Below are 22,814 nucleotides of genomic sequence, written 5' to 3'. Positions count from 1 at the left end.
CGATGTATTGTATATAATGCTTCTTCCCACTGATGTATTGTATATAATGCTTCTTCCCACCGATGTATTGTATATAATGCTTCTTCCCACTGATGTATTGTATAGAATTCTCCTCCTTATTGATGTATTGTATATAATGCTCCTCCTCACTAATGTATTATATATAACGCTTCTCCCATTCAGAACAGCTGCAATGAAGTAGGCATTCCTCTCCAAGCCAATGTAAACAAACACAACTCCATCTTTATTTCCAACAGTGATATTTTACAAAATAAATACAATTCATATCACAAATGTACCAAAAGAGCAAGCGAGGTGAATGTTTTGCAGAAGGAATTTATGATGATATATCTAGAATTGAAAGAGAGGAAAGAACCAGAATAGTAAGAAACAAGCAGATATCCGCTGTTAAATAAACTGAAAAGATAAAGGGAAACTTTTAAGGCTAAAGTAAGACATAAAAAGTAAGTGAGAGAATGGCGCGATATGGCAGTGATATCTGATGTCACAGTGTGTCAAAATAGTGAATGCACAATACAGAAACACAGAAATGGGATGATTAAAAACCCCTGAACCTCATCCTTAATAAATGGGATTCAATTTACAGAATTCGTCCAATCACTTCCGTCTTTCCCTCAAGTACCACCACTTCTGTGGTCCAAAGACCTATCCTGCTCAGTGAAGGAAAATTAAGATGAATGTTAAATGTTTAAATCTCATATCAACAATCTTCAAAAATAAATAGAGCAATATTTATTATTAAGTTTTGATCTAAAATACTCCAGGATACAGAAATATTAATCTATATAATATAAATATACCATATAGCTTTTTCACAGTGACTTGTATTTTCACTATCTATAGCTGACACTGAGGCTAAAATAAAAGATGGCTTACATAACAGAGCTAATAATAACAATCACAAGTGGATAGAGCAGTGGCCTCCAACCTGTGGCTCACCGGCTGTTTTGGAACTACAACTTCCCGCATGTGGCTGTCAGGGAATGTTGAGAGTTGTAATTTCACAGCAGCTGGAAAGCCACAGGTTAGAGACCACTGGTAACAAGTATATGGAAAAGTTCTGTCTATTAAACCCATTGAAGGACTCTGCATAACAAGAATAATTTGTGTTCAGACATACAGAAAAAGGTTAATACAGTAGAACATGGAATATCCCAGTTCAATCAATGTAAGTGGACCTTTACATACTGTATATCTGTGAATGCTATTTATAACCTATTTATAATCTAAGACAATATGTTTCAATTTGAATGGTTAGGGGCAATTTTGGGGCTTTTAGTTTACTTTGGGGGTATATAAAGCATTAAGCTAATTTGGTGACAATTATCACCCCTGACTCCACCAAAAGCATGAAAGTTTTGCTTGTCTGGACATACTCATTACTTTATTAGAGCAGAGGAGATAAACAAAGAATCGTCAGGTTGTATTTTTGATCCCTCTGCTTTTGCGGGCCGGTCTGACAGTTCTCTGTGATACTGCCTGATGAAGGAGCCGGTACGGTTCCGAAACGCGTTGCTTTTATGATCACAATTAAAACCCTTTATTTGTACAACCTCAACGTTACTTTTGGATATTCATTACTGGGTACCATTCAAAGGATTTTTACGAGTAGGGAAAAGCGCCGCACCAAGGTTTCTTTTTAGGTATAGCTTCCTAGGAATATACCTACACAACTTTTTTCCCATCTTTGACATGTAGGCCAAGTATTCTTCTAGTAGCATGGAGTAAAGCTGGCCATACACTAGAGATTTTAGATGGCCAAAAAAAACCCCAAACAATTTAGACCATATTATATTGACTGTTGAAGCCTTTTCATGGACGCCGATTGAAGACACATATGTATGAAATTTGCCATCTTTGATTTTTTAAGCTGTTATCGGGTGCAGTCTTTGGAAAGTCCTCCATGCCATATGACAGATCTGCATCTCATAAATAGAAGCCCAGACCAGATTGTCCAGAATCTCTTTCTTCACAGACCAACCAGAAAAGACATGTTGTTCATAAAACGGCCGTCAAATCAGTAATGAATGGCCAGCTTCAGCAGGGATGTCAGTCAGTAGAAATCTGTGAAGCTGTACTTACACACCTGCTTCTTATTGTACCGTCTAATCATTACAAGCCACGGTCCTTCTTAAACTGATAGTTTATGGCTGACTCCAGTTGCAATCCCCCCCAAATGTTTGCAACAACGTTCTACCAGTTTATATTGATCTTAACTGAAGAAAATCAATTTGGAGTACTTAGTACAGGGTTAGGTATGGTAGACACGTACAGTTTCAACAAGATGCATTGAAAATTGTTTATCCTTAAAGAGGCTCTGTCTCCACCGTATAAGTGCCCTAACTCCTACATAAAATTATCGGCGCTGTAATGTAGGTAACAGCAGTGTTTTTTATTTAGAAAAGCGATCTATTTTCACCAAGTTATGAGTGATTTTAGCTTTATGCTAATGACTTTCTTTTCCGATCTCATTATGTAGGAGATAGGTCACTTATAATGTGGTGACAGAGCCTCTTTAAGTTCATGTACGTATACCATAGTTATGATTTTTTCCCTATTCTGCAATTTAACATGTGATGTAAATTTATGGACGTTATCTAAATGTGTCTACTACATTCTGAATAATCCTTAATACTTAATGGACAGAACATGTGGATTAGGGAGCCTGTTCTATAAGAAGCTAGCAGAGTATATGTCACATGGGTGGCTTGGCATAGTTGATCTAGTACTCAACATCTACAGACTTGGTACCCCTGCATGCTGACAGGAGGGTAAATACTGAATATCTATCAGAGATGATGCAGTTTATAAATGATATATGAAGAGGTACCAGAGTATATCTGTTTTAGTATGACAGGGATGAGAGTCTTACAATGTGTCCATTGTAGACATACCTAATGTCTAAGTGATGATCCTTGTGCAGTAGTTTGTTGGGCATTAAAGTGGACTGTGTCGCATAGCCCTTAAGGTTTTAGTATACATATAAGATGTAATAGTTGGTCGTATTAGTTCCCCTATATGTAAGGTGTTATAAAAGTTTACAAAATGTTAAAATTTGTTCAAATTTATTTCTTAAAATTGTAACACTTAAGTACATTTATATCACTTTTGTGCTTGACTTTTCCATATAGTACTAACTACATAATCATATGTTCCCCTATTTTAAGTGTGTTCAGAAAATGTGTACATATTTCGAAATATAGTGATTGATGAACGTAATTAATTCTAAAAATCTGTAAAATTACCCCAAACACAATTTTGTATTTATCTTTTGATGAATAACACAAGCTTGTGCTGGTTTTATAACCAGATTTTGGAAAGCTGTGAAATCCTGCAGTGGTGAAACTGTGAATAAAATAAGGGTGTAGTAGACTTGTATGCTGGTAAATGTTTTAGTGACCCAAGCGCTCTTCACAGTTCTCAAATGGACTCTTTGTTGTTCCACCGAAAACATCAACCTGACGGTCATCCCACTGGATAAGGTTACCGGACAAAGGGATGGTGCAGTTGGCAAGTCCCTCTATTTCACTGAGAGTCAGAACACGATCCCACATATTGAATTGTGCCACCTCTCCCACAAATGCCTGGGTTGCATCAAAACGTCCACCAACAGCATCCTGTGAAAAGAGTAACCCTTATTGAATGTACTATACAGGTTTATTCTCTGGTGTGACAGTTTGCTAAAGCTGAACTTGAAAACAAGAGATAATAAAGGGCAGATACATACATAAAAAGATACATTACGCTAAAACCAGCGCAAGAAAAATAAAAAAATATAAGTAAGAAGAGAAATTAATGATGTGCTAGATTACCAACCAAAACCTACCTGTTCCTGACCAAAAATGATGACACCATTGGGCTTAATTGGGTGCCAGGCAGATAGGTTATCATTGGATCCTTTCTTTTTTCCATCCTGAAAGGCTGTCCACATTCCATCTCTTGTGGTCCAGGCCACACATATGTGGTGCCACATCCCATCTTTAAGATTGACTGGCAGTTGAGTAACCTGCCAAGAAAACATTCAAGAATTTGAACATGCACATATTATAAGAAGATGCATAGGTATGTGTGTACTACTGGTTTGCAAGACACTAAATACAGATATCTATGCAGAAAATACTAATACTAAATATTAATAATATAATAGCTCTATAAAATGATATTATTACATGCAATCTTCTGTAGATAGTGCCACAGTGCCCCCTGTAGATAGTGCCACAGTGCCCCCTGTAGATAGTGCCACAGTGCCCTCTGTAGATAATGCCACAGTGCCCTCTGTTAATACTGCCACAGTGCTCTCTGTAGCTACTGCCACAGTGCCCTCTGTTGATACTGTCACAGTGCCCTCTGTAGATGGTGCCACAGTGCCCTCTGTAGATACTGCCATAGTGCCCTCTATGCATACTGCCACAGTGCCTTCTGTAGATACTGCCACAGTGCCCTCTGTAGATAATGCCACAGTGCCCTCTGTAGATATTGCCACAGTGCCCTCTGTAGATAGTGCCCCAGTGCCCTCTGTAGATAATGCCCCATTGTCCTCTGTAGATAATGCCACAGTGCCCTTTGTTGATACTGCTACAGTGCCCTCTGTAGATACAGCCACAGTGCGCACGGTAGATACTGCCACAGTGCCCTCTGTAGATATTGCCCCAGTGCCTTCTGTTGATACTGCCACAGTGCGCTCTGTACATACTGCCATAGTGCCTTCTATAGAGCCTGCCACAGTGCCCTCTGTAGATAGTGCCACAGTGCCCTCTGTAGATAATGCCACAGTACGATCTGTAGATAATTCCCCTGTGCCCTCTGTAGATAATGCCCCAGTGCCCTCTGTAGATACTGCCACAGTGCCCTCTGTATATAATGGCACAGTGCCCTCGGTAGATACTGCCACACAGCTCCTTTGTAGATGTTGCCACACATTCCCCTTTGTAGATAATGGCACACTCCGCTTTGTGTACACACACACACACACACACAAACACACACACACACACACACACCCTTAACCCATTAGTCACCGCCCCATAGTGTTTTTACGGCGGCCACTAACGGGCTTTATTCCGATGCAGTAGCATTTTTACGGCGCTGCATCAGAATAAATACACAGAGCAGGGAGCCATTAAATCTCCCTGCTCTCAGATACCAGAGGTAGCTGAAGGCCGGGAGCTTCCCTGTTTGAACCAGCGAGATCTATATCAGTATCGATCTCGCTCGTTTAACCCTTCAGATGCGGCGCTCATTAGCGATCGCCGCATCTGAGTGCTTTTGGAGAGAGAGAGAGGGAGGGAGCTCCCTTTCTCACCCTACCGACACCCTGTGTGCGATCGCAGGGTGTTGGTGTCTTCTATGACTGCCGGGTGGCCTAATAAAGGCCCCCAGGTCTGCCCCAGTTAATGCCTCCTAGGCCATGCCAGAGGCATGGCTTAGCAGATGCCTGTCCGTTTTACACGGACAGGCAGTAATACACTGCAATACAGAAGTATTGCAGTGTATTATAATAGCGATTGGATGATTGCATAGTGAAGTCCCCTAGTGGGACTGGTAAAGAAAGTAAAAAAAAAAAGTTTAATAAAGTTAATAAATAAAAAAGTGAATTTTTTTTTAAAAACCCACTTTTTCCCCTAACAAAATTCCTTTTTATTAAAAACACAAAAAAAATGTTACACATATTTAGTATCGCCACGTACGTAATGACCCCAACTATAAAGTTATTACATTATTTAACCCACTCGGCGAACGCCGTAAAAAATAAAATAAAAAACAATGCAAAAATTGCTGTTCTCTGTGAATCCTGCCTTAAATTTTCTCGCAAAAAACAAGACCTTATACAGCTATGTCGACACAAAAACTCTTGGAATGCGATGATGGAAAAACGTAAAAAATAGTTTGGTCATTAAGATTTAAAATAGGCTGGTCATTAAGGCCTCGTGCACACTTCCGACACAGTTTTCACGGCCGTTTGTGACGGATCCGTGTGCCCGTTTTAGCGGCCGTGTGCACTCCCGTGTGCACTCCATGTTTCCGTTTCCGAGCGCCAAGAATGGTACTGCACAGGGTGCTGAAAAAGTTAATGGGCTGCACTGATCGGAGGTAACTCTTTCAGCACCCTGGATAGTACCATGCTCGGCGCTCGGAAAATAAAATTTTAATGTAATAATAAAAAAATAAAAAAAATAAGTTCATACTTACATTCCTCCTGTCCGGCCTCCAGCGATGACGTTTCATATATGTCGCCGCTGCAGCCAATCACAGGCTGTAGTGGCGGTCACGCACGTCAGGATGACGTCAGAAGGCCGGCCTCCAGGGATGACGCTTCATCCCACGTGACCGCCTCTGCAGCCAATCACAGGCTGCAGCGGCCTCTGCATCCAATCACAGGCTGCCGCGTCAGAAAGGAAGGTCGGACTGGAGGAAGAAGAGGGACTCGTCACCAAGACAACGACCGGGTACGTATGAACTGCTTTTTATTTTATTTTTAATCAGCAGCCTCTTTTCTCTATCAGTGAGTGATAGAGACAAGTGGCTGCCGATTAGTGTAATATTTCTGTAATGTATTTCTGCCCGCCAGGCAATGGCTCCGTCACACACGGACCTGTGTGCCTTCAGTTTTTTTGACGGCCCCATTGACTTGCATGGGCCTCATGGTCACGGAATCTCGGACCAAAGTAGGACATGCTATATTTGGATAGGAACGGTGCAACGGGATCGTCAAAAAAAGTGTGCTTGGCCCCATTGAAATGAATGGGTCAGGGTGCTAGCCGTCAGAAAAACGGCTAGCACCCTGAAGGAAAAAACTGAAGTGGACATGAGGCCTTAAGGGTTAATAAAGCTTAAAGAGGCTCTGTCACCAGATTTTGCAACCCCTATCTGCTATTGCAGCAGATCGGCGCTGCAATGTAGATTACAGTAACGTTTTTATTTTTAAAAAACGAGCATTTTTGGCCAAGTTATGACCATTTTTGTATTTATGTAAATGAGTCTTGCTAAAGTCCAACTGGGCATGTTTAAAGTAAAAGTCCAACTGGGCGTGTATTATGTGCGTACATCGGGGCGTTTTTACTTCTTTTACTAGCTGGGCGTTCTGACGAGAAGTATCATCCACTTCTCTTCAGAACGCCCAGCTTCTGGCAGTGCAGACACACAGCGTGTTCTCGAGAAATCACGCTGTGACGTCACTCACTTCCTGCCCCAGGTCCTGCATCGTGTCGGCCACATCGGCACCAGAGACTACAGTTGATTCTGCAGCAGCATCGGCGTTTGCAGGTAAGTCGATGTAGCTACTTACCTGCAAACGCTGATGCTGCTGCAGAATCAACTGTAGCCTCTGGTGCCGATGTGGCCGACACGATGCAGGACCTGGGGCAGGAAGTGAGTGACGTCACAGCGTGATCTCTCGAGAACACGCTGTGTGTCTGCACTGCCAGAAGCTGGGTGTTAACGAACAGAAGTGGATGATGCTGATTCGTCAGCATCATACACTCCCATTCCTAACGCCCAGCTAGTAAAAGAAGTAAAACGCCCCGATGTACGCACATAATACACGCCCAGTTGTACTTTTACTGTAAACACGCCCAGTTGTACTTTTGCAAGCCTCATTTGCATAAATACAAAAATGGTCATAACTTGGCCAAAAATGCTCGTTTTTTAAAAATAAAAACGTTACTGTAATCTACATTGCAGCGCCTATCTGCTGCAATAGTAGATAGGGGTTGCAAAATCTGGTGACAGAGCCTCTTTAATTGCTGTATAAATAAAAGTTTAGACTACTTTCTAATATACTTTTATATGATGTACATTTATACATTTACTTTATATAACATAAATTAACGTACAGCCATTGATACATCCCCCCAATTGTGTTTCAATTCCTCACTATCTTTAAGATTTTTTGCTGTCAGTGAATGAGATCACTTTTGTTTACATTCACAGTCGGTTCTGTCCTCGGCTGAGAAGTGGATATAGTTTTTGCCAGTCTAGGTAATACTCTGTGCCTAAATATATTATCAGCTATACACATTTCTCTAGGGCTGGATTTGACAGGGCGTGGTTATCAAGTAGTTTTAGCATTTTAATTGCAGTTTTACTGCCGTTTTTATGTGCTTTGAAAAGCTCATTTTAAAAACCCCATGAGTTTTACCACAAATTGCTGTCGTTTTTTGGTCATGCGGCTATTACAGGTGAAGCACATTGAAATTGGTGACTGGATTGGGACTAGGACTCTATTATTCTTGTGATTTGTTGATGCTCTAACTGGCAGATCCCAATTTGACTCCTATAATTAAGTTGAATAACAGGACTAACCCATTCCCCCACCACTAGGACTAACTTTCCGAACTTTCTGCACTATACGTATATTTATGCTGTGGTGACAGCGTAGGCACAGAAGCTAAGTTTAAGGGCTCATTCAGACGAGCATGTATCTCGTCCATGTGATGGCCGTTAAAACAACGGCCGTCACACAGACTCCCATAGGGCCGTTCACGCGAGTGTTGTTTCAACGGAGTGTGTGAAGGGTCCGTGAAAAAATAGGACATGTCCTATTTTCCTGCGTGTCTATGGCGGATCCGTGACAACGCGTCACGCACGAGTGCACTTCGGGCGTGACATACTGCAGTTTTTCACGTCTGAGGTTAGCTACGCTCGTCTGAATGTAGCCTTACACTGACAGACAATAATGCTTTGGTAAGTATACCAAAGCATTATAGAAGTGATCAAAAGATCACATTGTGAAGTCCTCTAGTGGGACTAAAAAAATAATTAAATACAGTTTTATGAAGTGAAATAATGAAAAAAAAAACTGTGTTTACCGTACTATAATACCATTTATTTCCATAAAAAGTGGTTTATTTTGCAAAAGAGTTTAAAAAAAATACATATATATGGAATCATAGCGTTTGTAACAACCGATATAATAAAGTTAATGTGTTATTTTCGCCACACGTTGAGCGTCGAAGACCCCTCCAGAGAAAACAATAATGGAATTGCTGTTTTTTCCATTCCCCACAAAAAAGCTAATGAAAGTTAATCACTAATCTATATGTATTCCAAAATGCTTCTATGTTACATAGATTAAAAAAAAAAAAAAATTCTGGCTCCTGGAATGCGACGATGTAGGAACAAAAAAAGATGCTTTATCGCAAAGACCCAAAATAGACTGGTTCTAAAAGGGTTAAGGAAGGACTAAGCTAGTATTACATTGTAAGTTTGGATCTACATTGATAGAACAATATATTGGGGACAGTCGCGGATTAAGCAGACCATAGGCCCTGGTCTGTTCCCCAAACTTGTCCCTCCCCTTCTCCACCGCTGTCCTGCCACACCATGTCGATAGTCAACACCCCCTGTGCTAGCATTGACAAATGGGTGTTATGATTCACCTTGTCAAAGGGCTGTGTATCTACATACTGGCCGTCTCCAACCATCGCTGACAGTATCACACAGTGTAGGGACACATCCTCCTGACAAGGACCCATTTGTCAATTAGTCAGAGGCTAAACTTTTTGTGGTATACAACGATTTTCTATAACAGACATGTCAGGGACATGTCCATCACTGGATTTATAGAGGAGCTGTCACCTCTACTGACATGTCTACAAAACAATGCAAAAATTGCTGTTCTCTGTGAATCCTGCCTTCAATTTTTTTTTATAAAAATGATACCAATAAAAACTACAAGTCGTCCCGAAAAAAAGTTAATCAATAAATTATATGAACCCCAAAATGGTGCTATTAAAAAACACAACTTGTCTCGCAAAAAACAAGACCTTATACAGCTATGTCGACACAAAAACTCTTGGAATGCTACTGACATGTCTGTTTTAGAAAACAGGTGACATCTCCTCTAATGGTAGTCGTTCCCATTTATTTTCTTCTCCACCAAATGCCCTAAATTGTTCCATAGCCCAAACCAGATCCCTAAGTTATTTCAGACCCCAGACCAGACCCCTAAATTATTCCATACCGCAGACCAGACCCCTAAGCAAAATGCGAACCACAGACCTTCTAAACTATTACAGTCCCCAGACCAAACCCCCTAACCAAATACAGACCCCAGAACAAACACCCTAAATAACTACAGACTCTAGACCCCCTAAATACAGACCCCAGACAGGACCCCTAAATATAGACCCCCAGACCTGACCTCCTAAACTAATACAGACCCCAGACCTGACCCCCTAAATACAGACCCCTAGTCTAATACACAACACAGACCTGACCCCCTAAACTAATACAGACCTCATCTCAGACCCCTAAATACAGACCCCTAAACTAACCACTTACCAAAATACGACCCCAGGCTCAAACATTAACTCAGACCAATAAATTCAGACCACGGAGCAGATCCTAGAATACATACAAACACCAGACCTTGTAAACTATTTCAGTCCCCAGACCAGACCCCCCTAACCAAATACAGACCTCAGAACAAACACCCTAAATAACTACAGACCCCCTAATTACAGACCCCGGACAAGATCCCCAAATAGAGACCTCCCGACCTGACCCCTAAACTAATAAAGACCCCCAGACCTGACCCCCTAAATACAGACCCCTTAACTGATACAGACCCCCTAAAGACAGACACCGGACAAGATCCCCAAATAGAGACCTCCCGACCTGACCCCTAAACTAATAAAGACCCCAGACCTGACCCCCTAAATACAGACCCCTTAACTGATACAGACCCCCTAAAGACAGACACCATAACTCTTAAACGAATACAAACCCCAGGCCAGACCCCCTATATACAGACCCCAGACTCCTTAAACTAATACAGACCCCCTAAATACAGACCCCAGAAACCTTAATCTAATACAGACCCCCCCCCCCCACAGACCAGACACCATATACTTACATAGCAGCTCACACTCTTTAGTGTGGAGTCTTGCTGCTCTACACTCTTGTTTCAGGACCTGCCAACATGGTCATGTGACCTTATGTCTGTAGGTCTTTCAACAAGCCCTGCAAACATAGGGTGATCTGACACTAAGGGGGGATTCACACGAGCGTGTATTCGGTCCGTGCGGGCTGCGTGGTTTTCACGCGGCACGCATGGACCAATACAAGTCTATGGGGCAGTACAGACAGTCCGTGCTTTTTGCGCAGCGTTTGTCTGCTGCGCAAAAAGCGCGACAGGTTCAATAACTCTGCGTATTTCGCGCATCACGCACCCATTGAAGTCAATGGGTGCGTGAAAATCACGCGCACCACACGGAAGCACTTCCGTGGGACGAGCGTGATTCGCGCAACAGCAGTGAAAAGGATGAATGAAAACAGAAAAGCACCACGTGCTTTTCTGTTTCCAAGCATCCAAACGGAGTGTCTTTGCGAGGAGCGAACCCCGACAACCGAGGCAAACTTCACCGGGTTCGGCCAAACTCGTTTTGGCCGAACCCGGCAAAAAAATTTCCGGTCCGCGACGTCGGGAGAGATTCACTGTGCATGGTGCTGAAAGAGTTAAACTGTTTCAGCACCATGGACAGTGACTTGCGATCCCAAAATACATGAACCTGTAAAAAAACGAAGTTCTAACTTACCGATTACTCCTGTCTCCTTCCTGCAGTCCGACCTCCCGGGATGACACTTCAGTTCAAGTGACAGCTCCAGCCAATCACAGGCCAAGCACAGGCTGCAGCCAATCACAGGCTGCAGCGGTCACTTGGACTGCCGCGTCATCCAGGGAGGTGGGGCCCGATGTCAAGAGAGGCGCGTCACCAAGGACGCGTCACCAAGGCAACGGCCGGGAAGTTCTCGGTAAGTAGGAACTTTATCTTTTTTTTTTACAGGTTTTTCGCTGTTGTGTTCGGCATTCACTGTCGAGGGTGCTGAAAGAGTTAGCTCTTTCAGCACCTTGGACAGTGACGGGCGTCGACAAGCCTCATCTCTATGATGCCGGCTGCGCGAAAATCACGCAGCCGCGCATCAGACACGCATGACACACGCAGCTGTCAAATGGTTTTTGCGCTCGCAAAACGCCGCGTTGTTTGCGCGCGCAAAAACGCAACGCTCGTGTGAATCTCCCCTAAGTCTGAGGGTACATTTGCCGGTCATACACAAAGCAGTTTTGTTGCATTTTTTACTTGTTACTCTTTGGGCAGCGACTGATTGGGGACTATTTTGTTAAAGAGGTTGTCTGGTTCGGAAAACAGCTTTTTGTTTGATAGGTCCCTTGGTGATAAAATGGGAAGATTGTCTATGCGCCTATGAACATTTTGATAAACTTCTCTATTAGGACATTAGTTGGTAAAATAAACATACATGCAAGATATCCACAAAAATCAAAATTATTTTCCACAAGGCAAATCATTCCAATCATTGCAGCTTTAGGCTACATTCACAAGACAGTGAAAAAAAATGGCTATTAAAAACTGATCAACTGTCAGTTTTTTACGGCCATTTTGCATCAGTCTGTCTCCAAATTCTCATCCATTTCCAGTCCATCTGTCCGTTTTTAATGTCCGTTTGTCATCTGTTTGCCATTAGTTTTTAATGGCCGTTAGAAAAAAGGATGGATTTAATTTGTTAGTTTTTTTTTGTTCCAACTCCCTGAAAACACCACAGTGCCCATGTAGATAGTACTGCAATGTCCCTGTAACTTAGTGCCACAGTGCCCACTGTAGATAATGCACACATAGTACTACAGTGCCCACATAGAAAGTAACATAGTGCCCACATATAATCTGCCAGTGCCCAGAAAGTGCCACAGTGCCCATTATAGATAGTGCCACATTACCCACATAGTACCACAGTGCCCACATATATAGTGACATAGTGCCCACATATAAAGTGCCAGTGCCCACATAGTGCCACAGTACCCATTGTAGATAGTGTGACAGAGCCCACATAGTGCCACAGTGCCCATGTAGATAGCGCCAGTGTCCCCTGTAGATAGTGTCACAGTGCTCATGTAGATAGCGCCATGGTGTCCCATGCAGATAGTGCCACACTTTCCATATAGCACCACCTCCCCTGTAGATAGCACCCCCAGTAGATAGCACGCCCCCTGTAGATAGCACACCCTTGTAGACACCCCCCCTCTCCTGTAGGTAGCGCCACTGTAGCACACTGTAGGAGCGGAATCCCTGTGGCCAGGGATTCCGCTCATAGATGGAGCCCCTGACGCCTCTGTCCATATATGGACAGTGACGTCAGGAGAGCGGAATCCCCTGCAAGAGCGGACTGGGGATTCCGCTCCAGGAGTAACCCCGTGATGTCACTGTCCATATATAGATAGTGACGCTGGGGGCTTCTCCAGGAGCGGAATCCCCTGCCAGAGTGGGGTCTGGTCACTGGGGATTTTGCTCCTACAGGAAGCTACAGTGGCGCTATCTATAGGGGATGGGGGGGTTGCCATCTTCAGGCAGGGGGGAGCTATCTACATGGAGGGGTGCTACCTTCAAGACTGAAGTCCCCGGCCAGAGATCTTGCGATGCTCTGGCCGGGGATTCAATTGTTGAAAGCCCGATATCACTGTCCTTATATGGATAGTGATGTCAAGGGCTTCCCCGGGCTCAGCGCTCAAAGTAGCGCTGTGTGCGGGGAGTCCTCAGCCAGGTAAAAAGCTAGGTAAAAACTGATCCATTGACTTAGTCTGGCCATGAAAACGGTCAAAAATAGGACATGTCCTATATTATGACGGCCGATATTCATGGTGCGTTAAAATAACGGCCATATGAATACACCCATAGAACATCATTGTTCTGAAAACGGCCGTGTGACGGTCGTTAGAAAAACGGCCGTCACACGGCTGTTTTCCACTGTCGTGTGAATGTAGCCTTAATTTGTGTGCATTGGTGCACATTCATTTTTTCAAACGATAACTGATAAACAAAACAATAATCATTTCTTATAGTATTACTGGAAGTATTAGTTATCATTACGTGTATGAGCATCTTTAGACTGAGTTCACATGTTGCGAACTTGTAACGGATTTTACCCTTTGAAATGCAAAGGCTGAGATCCGTGTTAAATCTGCAACAAAATCAGCAACGAACCCACAACGTGTGAACTCAGCCTAAGGCCTTGCAGATTCGTCACAGATTTTAAAGTATTTTAAAAACCAGAGCCTAAACAGAAGAAATATATAAAGGCAAACCTTATATGTCTGCTCTACTGGATACAATTGTTGTTTATAGCATAAAAAAATGCATGCAAAAGCTGCAGCAAATCTGCACTGTGTGAACAAGGCCTAAGAGGGTTTATGTACTGACGCTAGTCACTTGCTCATCTTTATTATGATTATTGACTCCAGTCTCACCTTATCATTGATGAGAAGTTCCATTGTATTATGGCCCCACTCAAGGAGAACAATCTCATTAGGTTGGCCTTGGACAGAATAAGAAAAGGGAGTCCCAGATCCTGAAGTTATTTTGGATTTCAGCCACAAACACATGGTGAAGGCATAGAGTTCCGGTAGAGTTTTCTTCATCCGTCCATACATATAGTTAGTACGAACTGAAAAACTTAGCTTGAAGTTCTCAGGATGGTATCCAGGGTGACCTGAAAAACAACATTTATTATAAAATGAATCTGTTAGCAGAAAGACATATTCAATAAGATTAAAATTTTACATTTGTAAAATATGTAACAGATGTTAATTTTTTTGGTTCAGATTTTCAAATCATTAGTTCAAAAAGATTAAAGACTTGATATTAATTTTGCTAGTCTTTCCCCCAGACAAACATTTCGTATGATAAACATAAGATAGCTTGATGCAATAATGTGAAAACCAAATATTATCTTTGAGACAGGAAATCTATATTAAAGCTCAGGTTTCTGTTACCTCTGCCCGATCCAGTGCAGCTCACACATTCTGCTCAAAGTCACAGGCTGCGCCAGGCTTTCATGGCAACTACTGATCTGAAGATGTGACCTCCCGCGTCAGTTTATATGAAGGTACAGCATTGGATCGATTGCCTGTGTATCAAGGTATATTTCCTTCCCACTAGCCTGTGTCTATTTTATGTTCTGTCCTGATCATTAATACTGGACCATTACTTCATTCTTGTATTTTCGCTTTCATCCGGCTTCCTCTGGTTTTGTCGCCCAGTTGTTGTCAACTTCATGGTTATTAATCTCTCATCTTCTGGTTACGTTTTCATCTGCTTATCTGGTTTTGCTGCTCTGCTAACTGCTCTCCGTGTATCGACCTCTGGCTTTATTCTTAGTTCCTGCATCTCCTTCAGACGCTCCTAGCAACTCACCCCCCACCAGTCATTGACTTCGCAGGGGCCTGCGATCTGGGAATCTGACCATGAAAGACCATAACCCTTTTACAGGGTATCACATTCACACCTTAACAGCACGGGATGTGGGGATGACCGTAAGAGGTTAATCTATTTCCACTTATTCAATCTTGCACTCATTTTCCACTTATGTTGCAAAGGTTGTCCCAGAATAAACAATCATCACTGATCCAAAGGATAGGTGATAATAGTCTGATCACTTGGGGCCCCACTACTGGAACTCACACCGATCACGAGAACGGAGTTACCGAACCACCAGATCCTTCTCACTGCACCCCCCACAGTGAGGAGGAGATTGAATGGAACAGTTTGAGCATCGGTTGCGGATGCCCCCGCAGCTCCATTCAATGTTTATGGGACTGACTGAAACAGCCGCGCACTGTATTCGGCTGTTTCCGTATTTGCCATAGACTTTGAATGGAGCGGCAGTGCGCATGCTCGACCACTGCTCCATTGAATGACCTCCTCATTGCGGTCGAAAAGTGAGGAGGAACTAGGGGTTCAGGACCTCCCTTCTCGCGATCGGTGGGGGTCCCAACGGTGGGGCCACTAGCAATTTAGAGCATTAAAGTTATTAGACTTTTTATCTTTAATATAAAAAATACAGTACTAACAAAAAGAGACAAAATATAATAAAACAAAACAAACAAAACAGTTACATAATAAGAAGAAATAACAGAAAGACCCACACAATGAGTTGTTCTGCTTCCTTGGGGGTAGGGAGAACAAGGGATGACCTTCACAATGTGAACCACCTTTTATTGTCCAAGTCATATTTTTAGTTAAATGAGATGTGTATGTGAACGGACAGTGAGGTGATAATGGCAAGTAAGTACCATGATTATAAAATAGTTAATTGCATTGGCGTATCCTGATAAGGGTGGTTCGGGCGGCCACCCCGGGCCCAAGGCTCCTCAGGACGCAGATACAAATGAATACTATAGGCTGCAGGCCACGTTAGGCCTGCAGCCTATAAGGCGCTGGGAAGACTCCCTGCACAGGCCGGCGTGATGATGTCACTGCATCATGATGGTCTGCGCAAGCATCCCGCCTGGAGGTTGTGCAGCGCTCCGTCCGTCGTGGGAATGGAGCAAGGTAAGTACAATATATTTCTATTTTCAGGGTCTATGTTTCAATATACAGGAGGAGGGATTGCTGTGTAGCACTATATACAAGGGGGGGGCTTGTGTGGCACTATATACAAGGGAGGGGGAGATGTGTTGAACTGTTTAAAAGGAAGGGGGGCTGTATGGCACTATATACAAGGGGGAGCTGTGTGGCGCTGTATACAAGGGAGGGGGGCTGTATGATACTATATACAAGGGGGGAACTGTGTGGCACTGTATACAAGGAGGCGAGATGTGTGGCACTGTATAAAAGGAAGGGGTGCTGGGTGCCACTATATACAAGAGAGGGGGGAGAAGTGTGGCACTATATAAAATGGATGGGGGCTGTATGGCACTATATACAAGGGGAAGCTGTGTGGCGCTGTATACAAGAGAGGGGGGCTGTATGGCGCTATATACAAGGTGGGAGCTGTGTGGCACTGTATACAAGAGAGGGGGGCTGTGTGGCACTATATACAAGGGGTGCGCTGTGTGGCACTATCTAAAAGAGGGGGGCTGTGTGGCACTATATACAAGGAGGGAGCTGTGTGGCACTATATAAAAGGGAGGGGGGCCATATGACGCTATATACAAGGGGGGAGATGTGTGGCACTATATGCAAGGGGGGCTGTGTGTGCACTATACAAGGGAGGGGGCTGTGTGGCACCTTATACAAGGGGGGGCTGTGTGGCACTATATATAAGGGGTGCTGTGTGGCACTATATATAGGGGGCTATGTAGCACTATCTACAAGAGGGGGAGGGCTGAGTGGCGCTATCTACAGGGGGTGTGCACTATCTACAGGGGGTCTGTGTGGCGCAATCTACAGGGGGCTGTATCTGATGCTATCTACAGGGGGGCTGTGTGGCGCTATCTACAGGGGGTGTGTGTGATGCTATCTACAGGGGTTGTGTGTGGCGCTATATATTCCGTGGGGGTTTATGATGCTATCTACAAGGGGGGGGGTGTGATGTTATCTACAGGGGCTGTATGTGGCACTATGCACAGGGACACTGTGTATGTGGTGCTTTACTTTACCGCGTTTGAGCCAATTTTACTCAGGGGCACAGTGTATGGTGCTATTATAGTTAGGGGCACAGTGTGTGGCACCATAATAATTGTATCTTCGTTTATAGGTGTGGAAAATGTTGGAAAAGTGAGGAGCCAGAAACATCTGAGTGGCAAATTCTGCAGAAATGGGTCATAGCCGTGAGAAGTCGCCATTAAGGAGGCTCTGTCACCAGATTTTGCAACCCCTATCTCCTATTGCAGCAGATAGGCGCTGCAATGTAGATTACAGTAACGTTTTTATTTTTTAAAAACGAGCATTTTTGGCCAAGTTATGACCATTTTTGTATTTATGCAAATGAGGCTTGCAAAAGTCCAACTGGGCGTATTTACAGTAAAAGTCCAACTGGGCGTGTATTATGTGCGTACATCGGGGCGTCTTTACTACTTTTACTAGCTGGGCGTTCTAACGAGAAGTATCATCCACTTCCCTTCAGAACGCCCAGCTTCTGGCAGTGCAGACACAGTGTGTTCTCGAGAGATCACGCTATGACGTCACTCACAGGTCCTGCATCGTGTCGGACGAGCGAGGACACATCGGCACCAGAGGCTACAGTTGATTCTGCAGCAGCATCGGCGTTTGCAGGTAAGTCGATGTAGCTACTTACCTGCAAACGCTGATGCTGCTGCAGAATCAACTGTAGCCTCTGGTGCCGATGTGGCCAACACGATGCAGGACCTGGGGCAGGAAGTGAGTGACGTCACAGCGTGATCTCTCGAGAACACGCTGTGTCTGCACTGCCAGAAGCTGGGGATTTCCAGGGGATTTCAAAAAAATTGGTAGAAGAATTTATTGAATATATTGAATATATATTTATTGAAAATATATATGAAATATATTTTAAATATATAACAATTTAAAAAGGAAAGTTTCAGAGGAGTTTGTCAGAGGCCTCAACACGCACATCATAGGTCCTAAATTCACCTCTTGGATGTAGTCATTCGCACCTCCAATGAGGGCGCACTCCTGACGGAAGTCTATAGGAAACCGACGGCCAGTAATTTCCTTCTCAGATGAGACAGTAACCATCCCCTGCCCCTAAAACGTTGTATTCCAAGGGGACATTATCTCCGACTTCAGAGAAACTGCTCATCAAATAGTGGTTTAATACGCCAAGCAAATAAGATGAGGTGGAGTTGAGGGATATATAAGTGGGATAGACAGATGGTGCTACTGAGCGCATATTTTTGAATGGTTTAGTACTGCCTGTCACTACAGGAGTCAGAACTCGCCTGCTGGACTGTGGCTTCCTGGTAACTTGGTTAGCCTGTTGAGTCCTCTGGGACTTGTGGTTCCACAGAATCTTGGCCCATTATTGTTTTACTGCTGGTCTTCTGTTACTCATACTGCAGACCAAATGCTATTAGCATAACCTGGTATTGACTCCATAGAAGAGGCCGTACTGAAAGAAGAAAAAAGGAATAAGGGAAGGCCTCCATGACTAAAATAGATGGGAGGGACACAGAGTTGGCTGGCCTATGAGAGGAAAGGGGGGGGGGACAGCAGGAGGGCTTGAGTGAGAAGGGGTGGGGATTGAAGGGGATGTACCTGTTTCCTGTTTGTGCTCTCTCTCTCTTCGCCAGGACACAGAAGCAGGAACATGTTTGTTACCCCTGCTGCGTCTGATGAGGAGGCTATGGAGCTGTTGCGGGCCGCGGCAGCCTCTCAGGGTCCTGGATGGCTCGGAGCACGAGTAGCGACGCTGCTGCAGGGACAATCGGGCGCTCCGGTCCAGGAGCGAGCAGAGTCGGCTGGAGCAAGCGGGGAGCGCTCTGTCATGCCGGTGGTCGCGGGGCTGCTGGAGCAGGCCGAGGTACAGGACCGGCGTACCAGGGGGTCGGGCAGGAGAAGAGGAGAGCCCGTTTCCCCCATGACTCAGGCCAGGGCTGGCACTCCCGGCGTGACGCGCAGCACGAGGCGCTCGCGCCCGCCCGCAAGGCTGAGTCCTGAAGACATCCCGCGGGCGCGGCGGCGCAAGAGGAGCCCATCAGTGGACCCTGCAGGCCAGACCCCAGGGCGGCCTGCCGCTGCTCTTTCGTCTGGTCCTGGGAGGAATCCCAAAACGCGGCAGCGCCCGGCGGCAGCGGCGAGGAGGACGCGGCCTTCACTTCCGGTCACATCCTCTCCTTCTTCAGCACGTGGCGGAAGGGCAACGGCGACCCTGCATGGTGATGTGCCAGCCAGAGGGTCGGCTCATGGTGTCGTCGAGGTGGAAACGACCAGAGGTCGCAGGATGAGGTCGGTGGTTGGAGTGCCAGGGACGGAACAGCTTGGAGCTGGTTCAGCGGGACGGATGAGGCAGGAACTGGACCTCGGCCAATTGGATGATGCGATGTCACCCCCCCCTTTACTCAGACGAAAATCGGAATTCCCCGTGCACACATTGCCAATGCGGACAGCGCCAGAGGGAGTCCAGAGCATTGGAGGACGGTGAGCGGCGGGCCTCTCCACGTGGACATGGGGGTCCGGCTGACGGGTTCACAGCCCCTGGGCAGCCTGGTGAGTTGACACCTACGTTACCATTTCCAGCTTTATTGATGTCGGGTATCGGTGTAGAGGGTGTCGAGGCGGTGGGCGTCGCGGCGGAGTCGGGGGTCCCGTCGTTACAGGCGGGTGCGGGGGATAGTTTGGCGGAGTTAGTGGGATGTTTAAAAGTGTTAGTGGGGCGGCTAGGTGGTTCCCCTTCCCAAGAATCGTCAGGTGTGGCGCCGGCCGCGGTGTGGGGGGGCAGTGTTGGAAGCGCCCCGGTTCGTCAAAACGGTGGGGGGTTGAATGCCGGGGCAGCGGTGGCAGTGGCGGCGGCGGTTCAAACAGACTCGCAAAAGGAGGTTGATAGGGTGCGTCTTGATGATCGTGCGCGCGGGGAGGTTTATGTTTGTTATGAGGGCCCGTTAGGGGCGCATTTAAAGCAGGAGGTAAATGAAAGGATTTGGAAGGACGAGTATGTGGAGATTTTTTCCTTGCTTCCGCTGGAGAAGTTTAATTTAGATAAGGTGAAGCGGGATGAAACAAAAAAGGATGAGGAGGAAAAGAGACGGTACAGGTTGATTCCAAAAACGTTCGTCAATTGGATGAGGGCTTTTGCAATTTTGGCGAGCGTTATTGGGGAAAAGGCGCCAGATAATTGTTCCGGCTTGTTTTGTTATTTGGATGCAGTGGGGGAGGCGCATCGGGTTTATGGGGGCCAGGCCTGGCTTCGTTACGATGAGCAGTTTCGGCAGAGGAAAGCGGTGCGGCCGAATATACGGTGGGACCATAAGGACATAGCCTTATGGTTGAAAGTGACGGCACTTTATAAGCAGGGGCAGTCCTTTCCCGGGAGCGGGAATGCAGCAGGAACTTCCGGCGGGGGTAGTCAGGCCTCAGGTTCAAAATTTGGGACGTGTTGGCAGTTCAATGAGGGGCAGTGCAAATTTGGAGCGACGTGTAAATTCAAGCATGCGTGTTCACATTGCAGCGGGCAGTCACATGGAGCGTCTAAATGTTTTAAGAAGGGTAAACGACAAGGGGGAGCCAGCGGTGCGTCTGGTTATGGGGGAGACTCCGGTGAAACTCATAAAGATGGCCCCCTTTCTAAGTAGGTACCCCAATAAGGAGGGGGCGCGGTTGATTAGTTTAGGTTTTGGTTACGGTTTCGTTATTCCGCCCCCTTTGCATGAGGTCCCTTTCACGCAGCGCAACCTTAAGTCGGCATATCAGCATGCGGGGGTAGTCTCGGAAAAAATCCGGAAGGAAATTGATCTGGGCAGAATGGCGGGCCCCTTTAGCACGATCCCAGTTCCAGGTTTGGTGGTGTCACCGTTAGGGGTGGTTCCAAAACGAGAAGGTAACAAATTCCGGCTTATTCAGCATTTGTCCTTCCCGAAGGGGGCGTCGGTTAACGATGGCATTGACCAGGATCTCTGTTCTGTGGTCTACACGTCGTTTGATGCGGCGGTAGCGTTGGTACGTGGTTACGGAAGAGGGGCTCTGATGGCAAAAACTGATATTCAAGCGGCGTTTCGTTTGTTGCTGGTTCATCCGGACAGCCAGAGGTTGTTGGGATGTTATTGGGAAGGGGATTATTACATTGATCGATGCCTTCCCATGGGTTGTTCGTTGTCGTGCGCGTACTTTGAGGTGTTTAGTTCTTTTTTGGAATGGGTAGTCAGGGAGGTCGCGGGGGTGGAATCAGTTATTCACTATCTCGACGATTTCTTGTGCGTGGGCCCGTCGTGTTCGGGGGTTTGTGCAAATTTGTTGGAGACGGTCAATTGGGTGTCAAGGGAGTTCGGTGTACCCTTGGCTGTGGAAAAAATTGAGGGTCCGGTGACGACCATTTGTTTTTTGGGAATTACTATCGACTCCGTAGCAATGGAGTGCAGATTGCCGGAGGATAAGTTGGGGGATTTGCGGTTGGTAGTGGAGCGAGCGTGTCGGATTAGGAAAATTACGCTACGTGAATTGCAGTCTTTATTGGGGAAGTTGAATTTTGCTTGCCGCATCATGCCGATGGGCAGGGTTTTTTGTCGGCGGTTGGCAGCGGCGACGGCGGGGGTTCGGGAACCCCATCATTTCATTCGTCTGGCTGCAGAGCACAGGGAAGATTTACAGGTCTGGCTCCATTTTCTGGCACAGTATAATGGGCGCTCTCTTTGGATGTCCCGGGCGTTGGATAGCTTAGATTTGGAATTGTTCACTGACGCGTCTGGGGCGGTGGGGTTCGGGGCGTTCTTTAAAGGTCAATGGTGCGCGGGAAAATGGCCGGTTGCATGGGTGGAGGCGGGACTGACGCGTAACTTGGCCCTACTCGAACTGTTTCCCATCGTGGTGGCGGTCACCATTTGGGGAGACAGGTTCCGGGACAAAAAAGTGCGTTTTCATTGCGACAATTTGGGGGTGGTGATGGCTATAAATAATACGTCGGCGTCGTCCCCTCCAGTGGTTCGCTTGTTGCGTCAGTTGGTGCTTTCCTGTTTGAGTTTAAATGCATGGGTGGTGGCGGTGCATGTTCCTGGGGTAGAGAATTGTATTGCTGACGCGCTTTCTCGCTCGCAGTGGGATCGTTTCCGGCAGCTGGTCCCGGACGCGGAGTTAACAGGGGTGGACTGTCCCAGTCATCTGTGGGAGCTGGTATCCAGGCGGCAGGTGCATTGATTAAACGTTCACTGGCCAGTGCGACGTGGTCGTCGTATGCGGCTGGATGGAGGCAATGGGAGGAGTGGGTGAGATCTTTAGGTGATGTGTGCTCGGATGATGATAGGATGGTGGCCTTGCTGTTTTGGTTGGGGGATGCGTTCGCCCGGGGTTGCACGGTCGCTAAGGTTAATCGCTTCGTGGCGGCCATTGCTTTCGGTTGTAAGTTACGGGGGTTGGCAGATATCACGAAGCGGT

The 22,814-nt window shown here is 45.7% G+C and overlaps 1 protein-coding gene across 1 annotated transcript in view; it reads right to left on the bottom strand.

Annotated features, from left to right (window-relative positions):
* Window positions 1–218: 218 nt before the first annotated feature.
* NPTXR (neuronal pentraxin receptor) overlaps window positions 219–22,814 on the bottom strand; it is an 86,128-nt gene continuing 63,532 nt past the window's right edge. The window contains exons 3-5 of the mRNA XM_075833559.1: window positions 14,279–14,520; window positions 3,848–4,027; window positions 219–3,638 (exon numbers count right to left, since the gene is read on the bottom strand). Of these exons, the coding sequence (XP_075689674.1) occupies window positions 3,414–3,638; window positions 3,848–4,027; window positions 14,279–14,520 (647 nt within the window). The 3' untranslated portion in view covers window positions 219–3,413. The remainder of the gene's footprint in view (window positions 3,639–3,847; window positions 4,028–14,278; window positions 14,521–22,814) is intronic.

Source organism: Rhinoderma darwinii, chromosome 7, assembly GCF_050947455.1.
Source record: "Rhinoderma darwinii isolate aRhiDar2 chromosome 7, aRhiDar2.hap1, whole genome shotgun sequence".
In the NCBI taxonomy this organism is placed as follows: domain Eukaryota; kingdom Metazoa; phylum Chordata; class Amphibia; order Anura; family Rhinodermatidae; genus Rhinoderma; species Rhinoderma darwinii.
The sequence above is the reverse complement of the archived record's forward strand: the minus strand, read 5'-3'. Positions and strand labels throughout refer to the sequence as shown.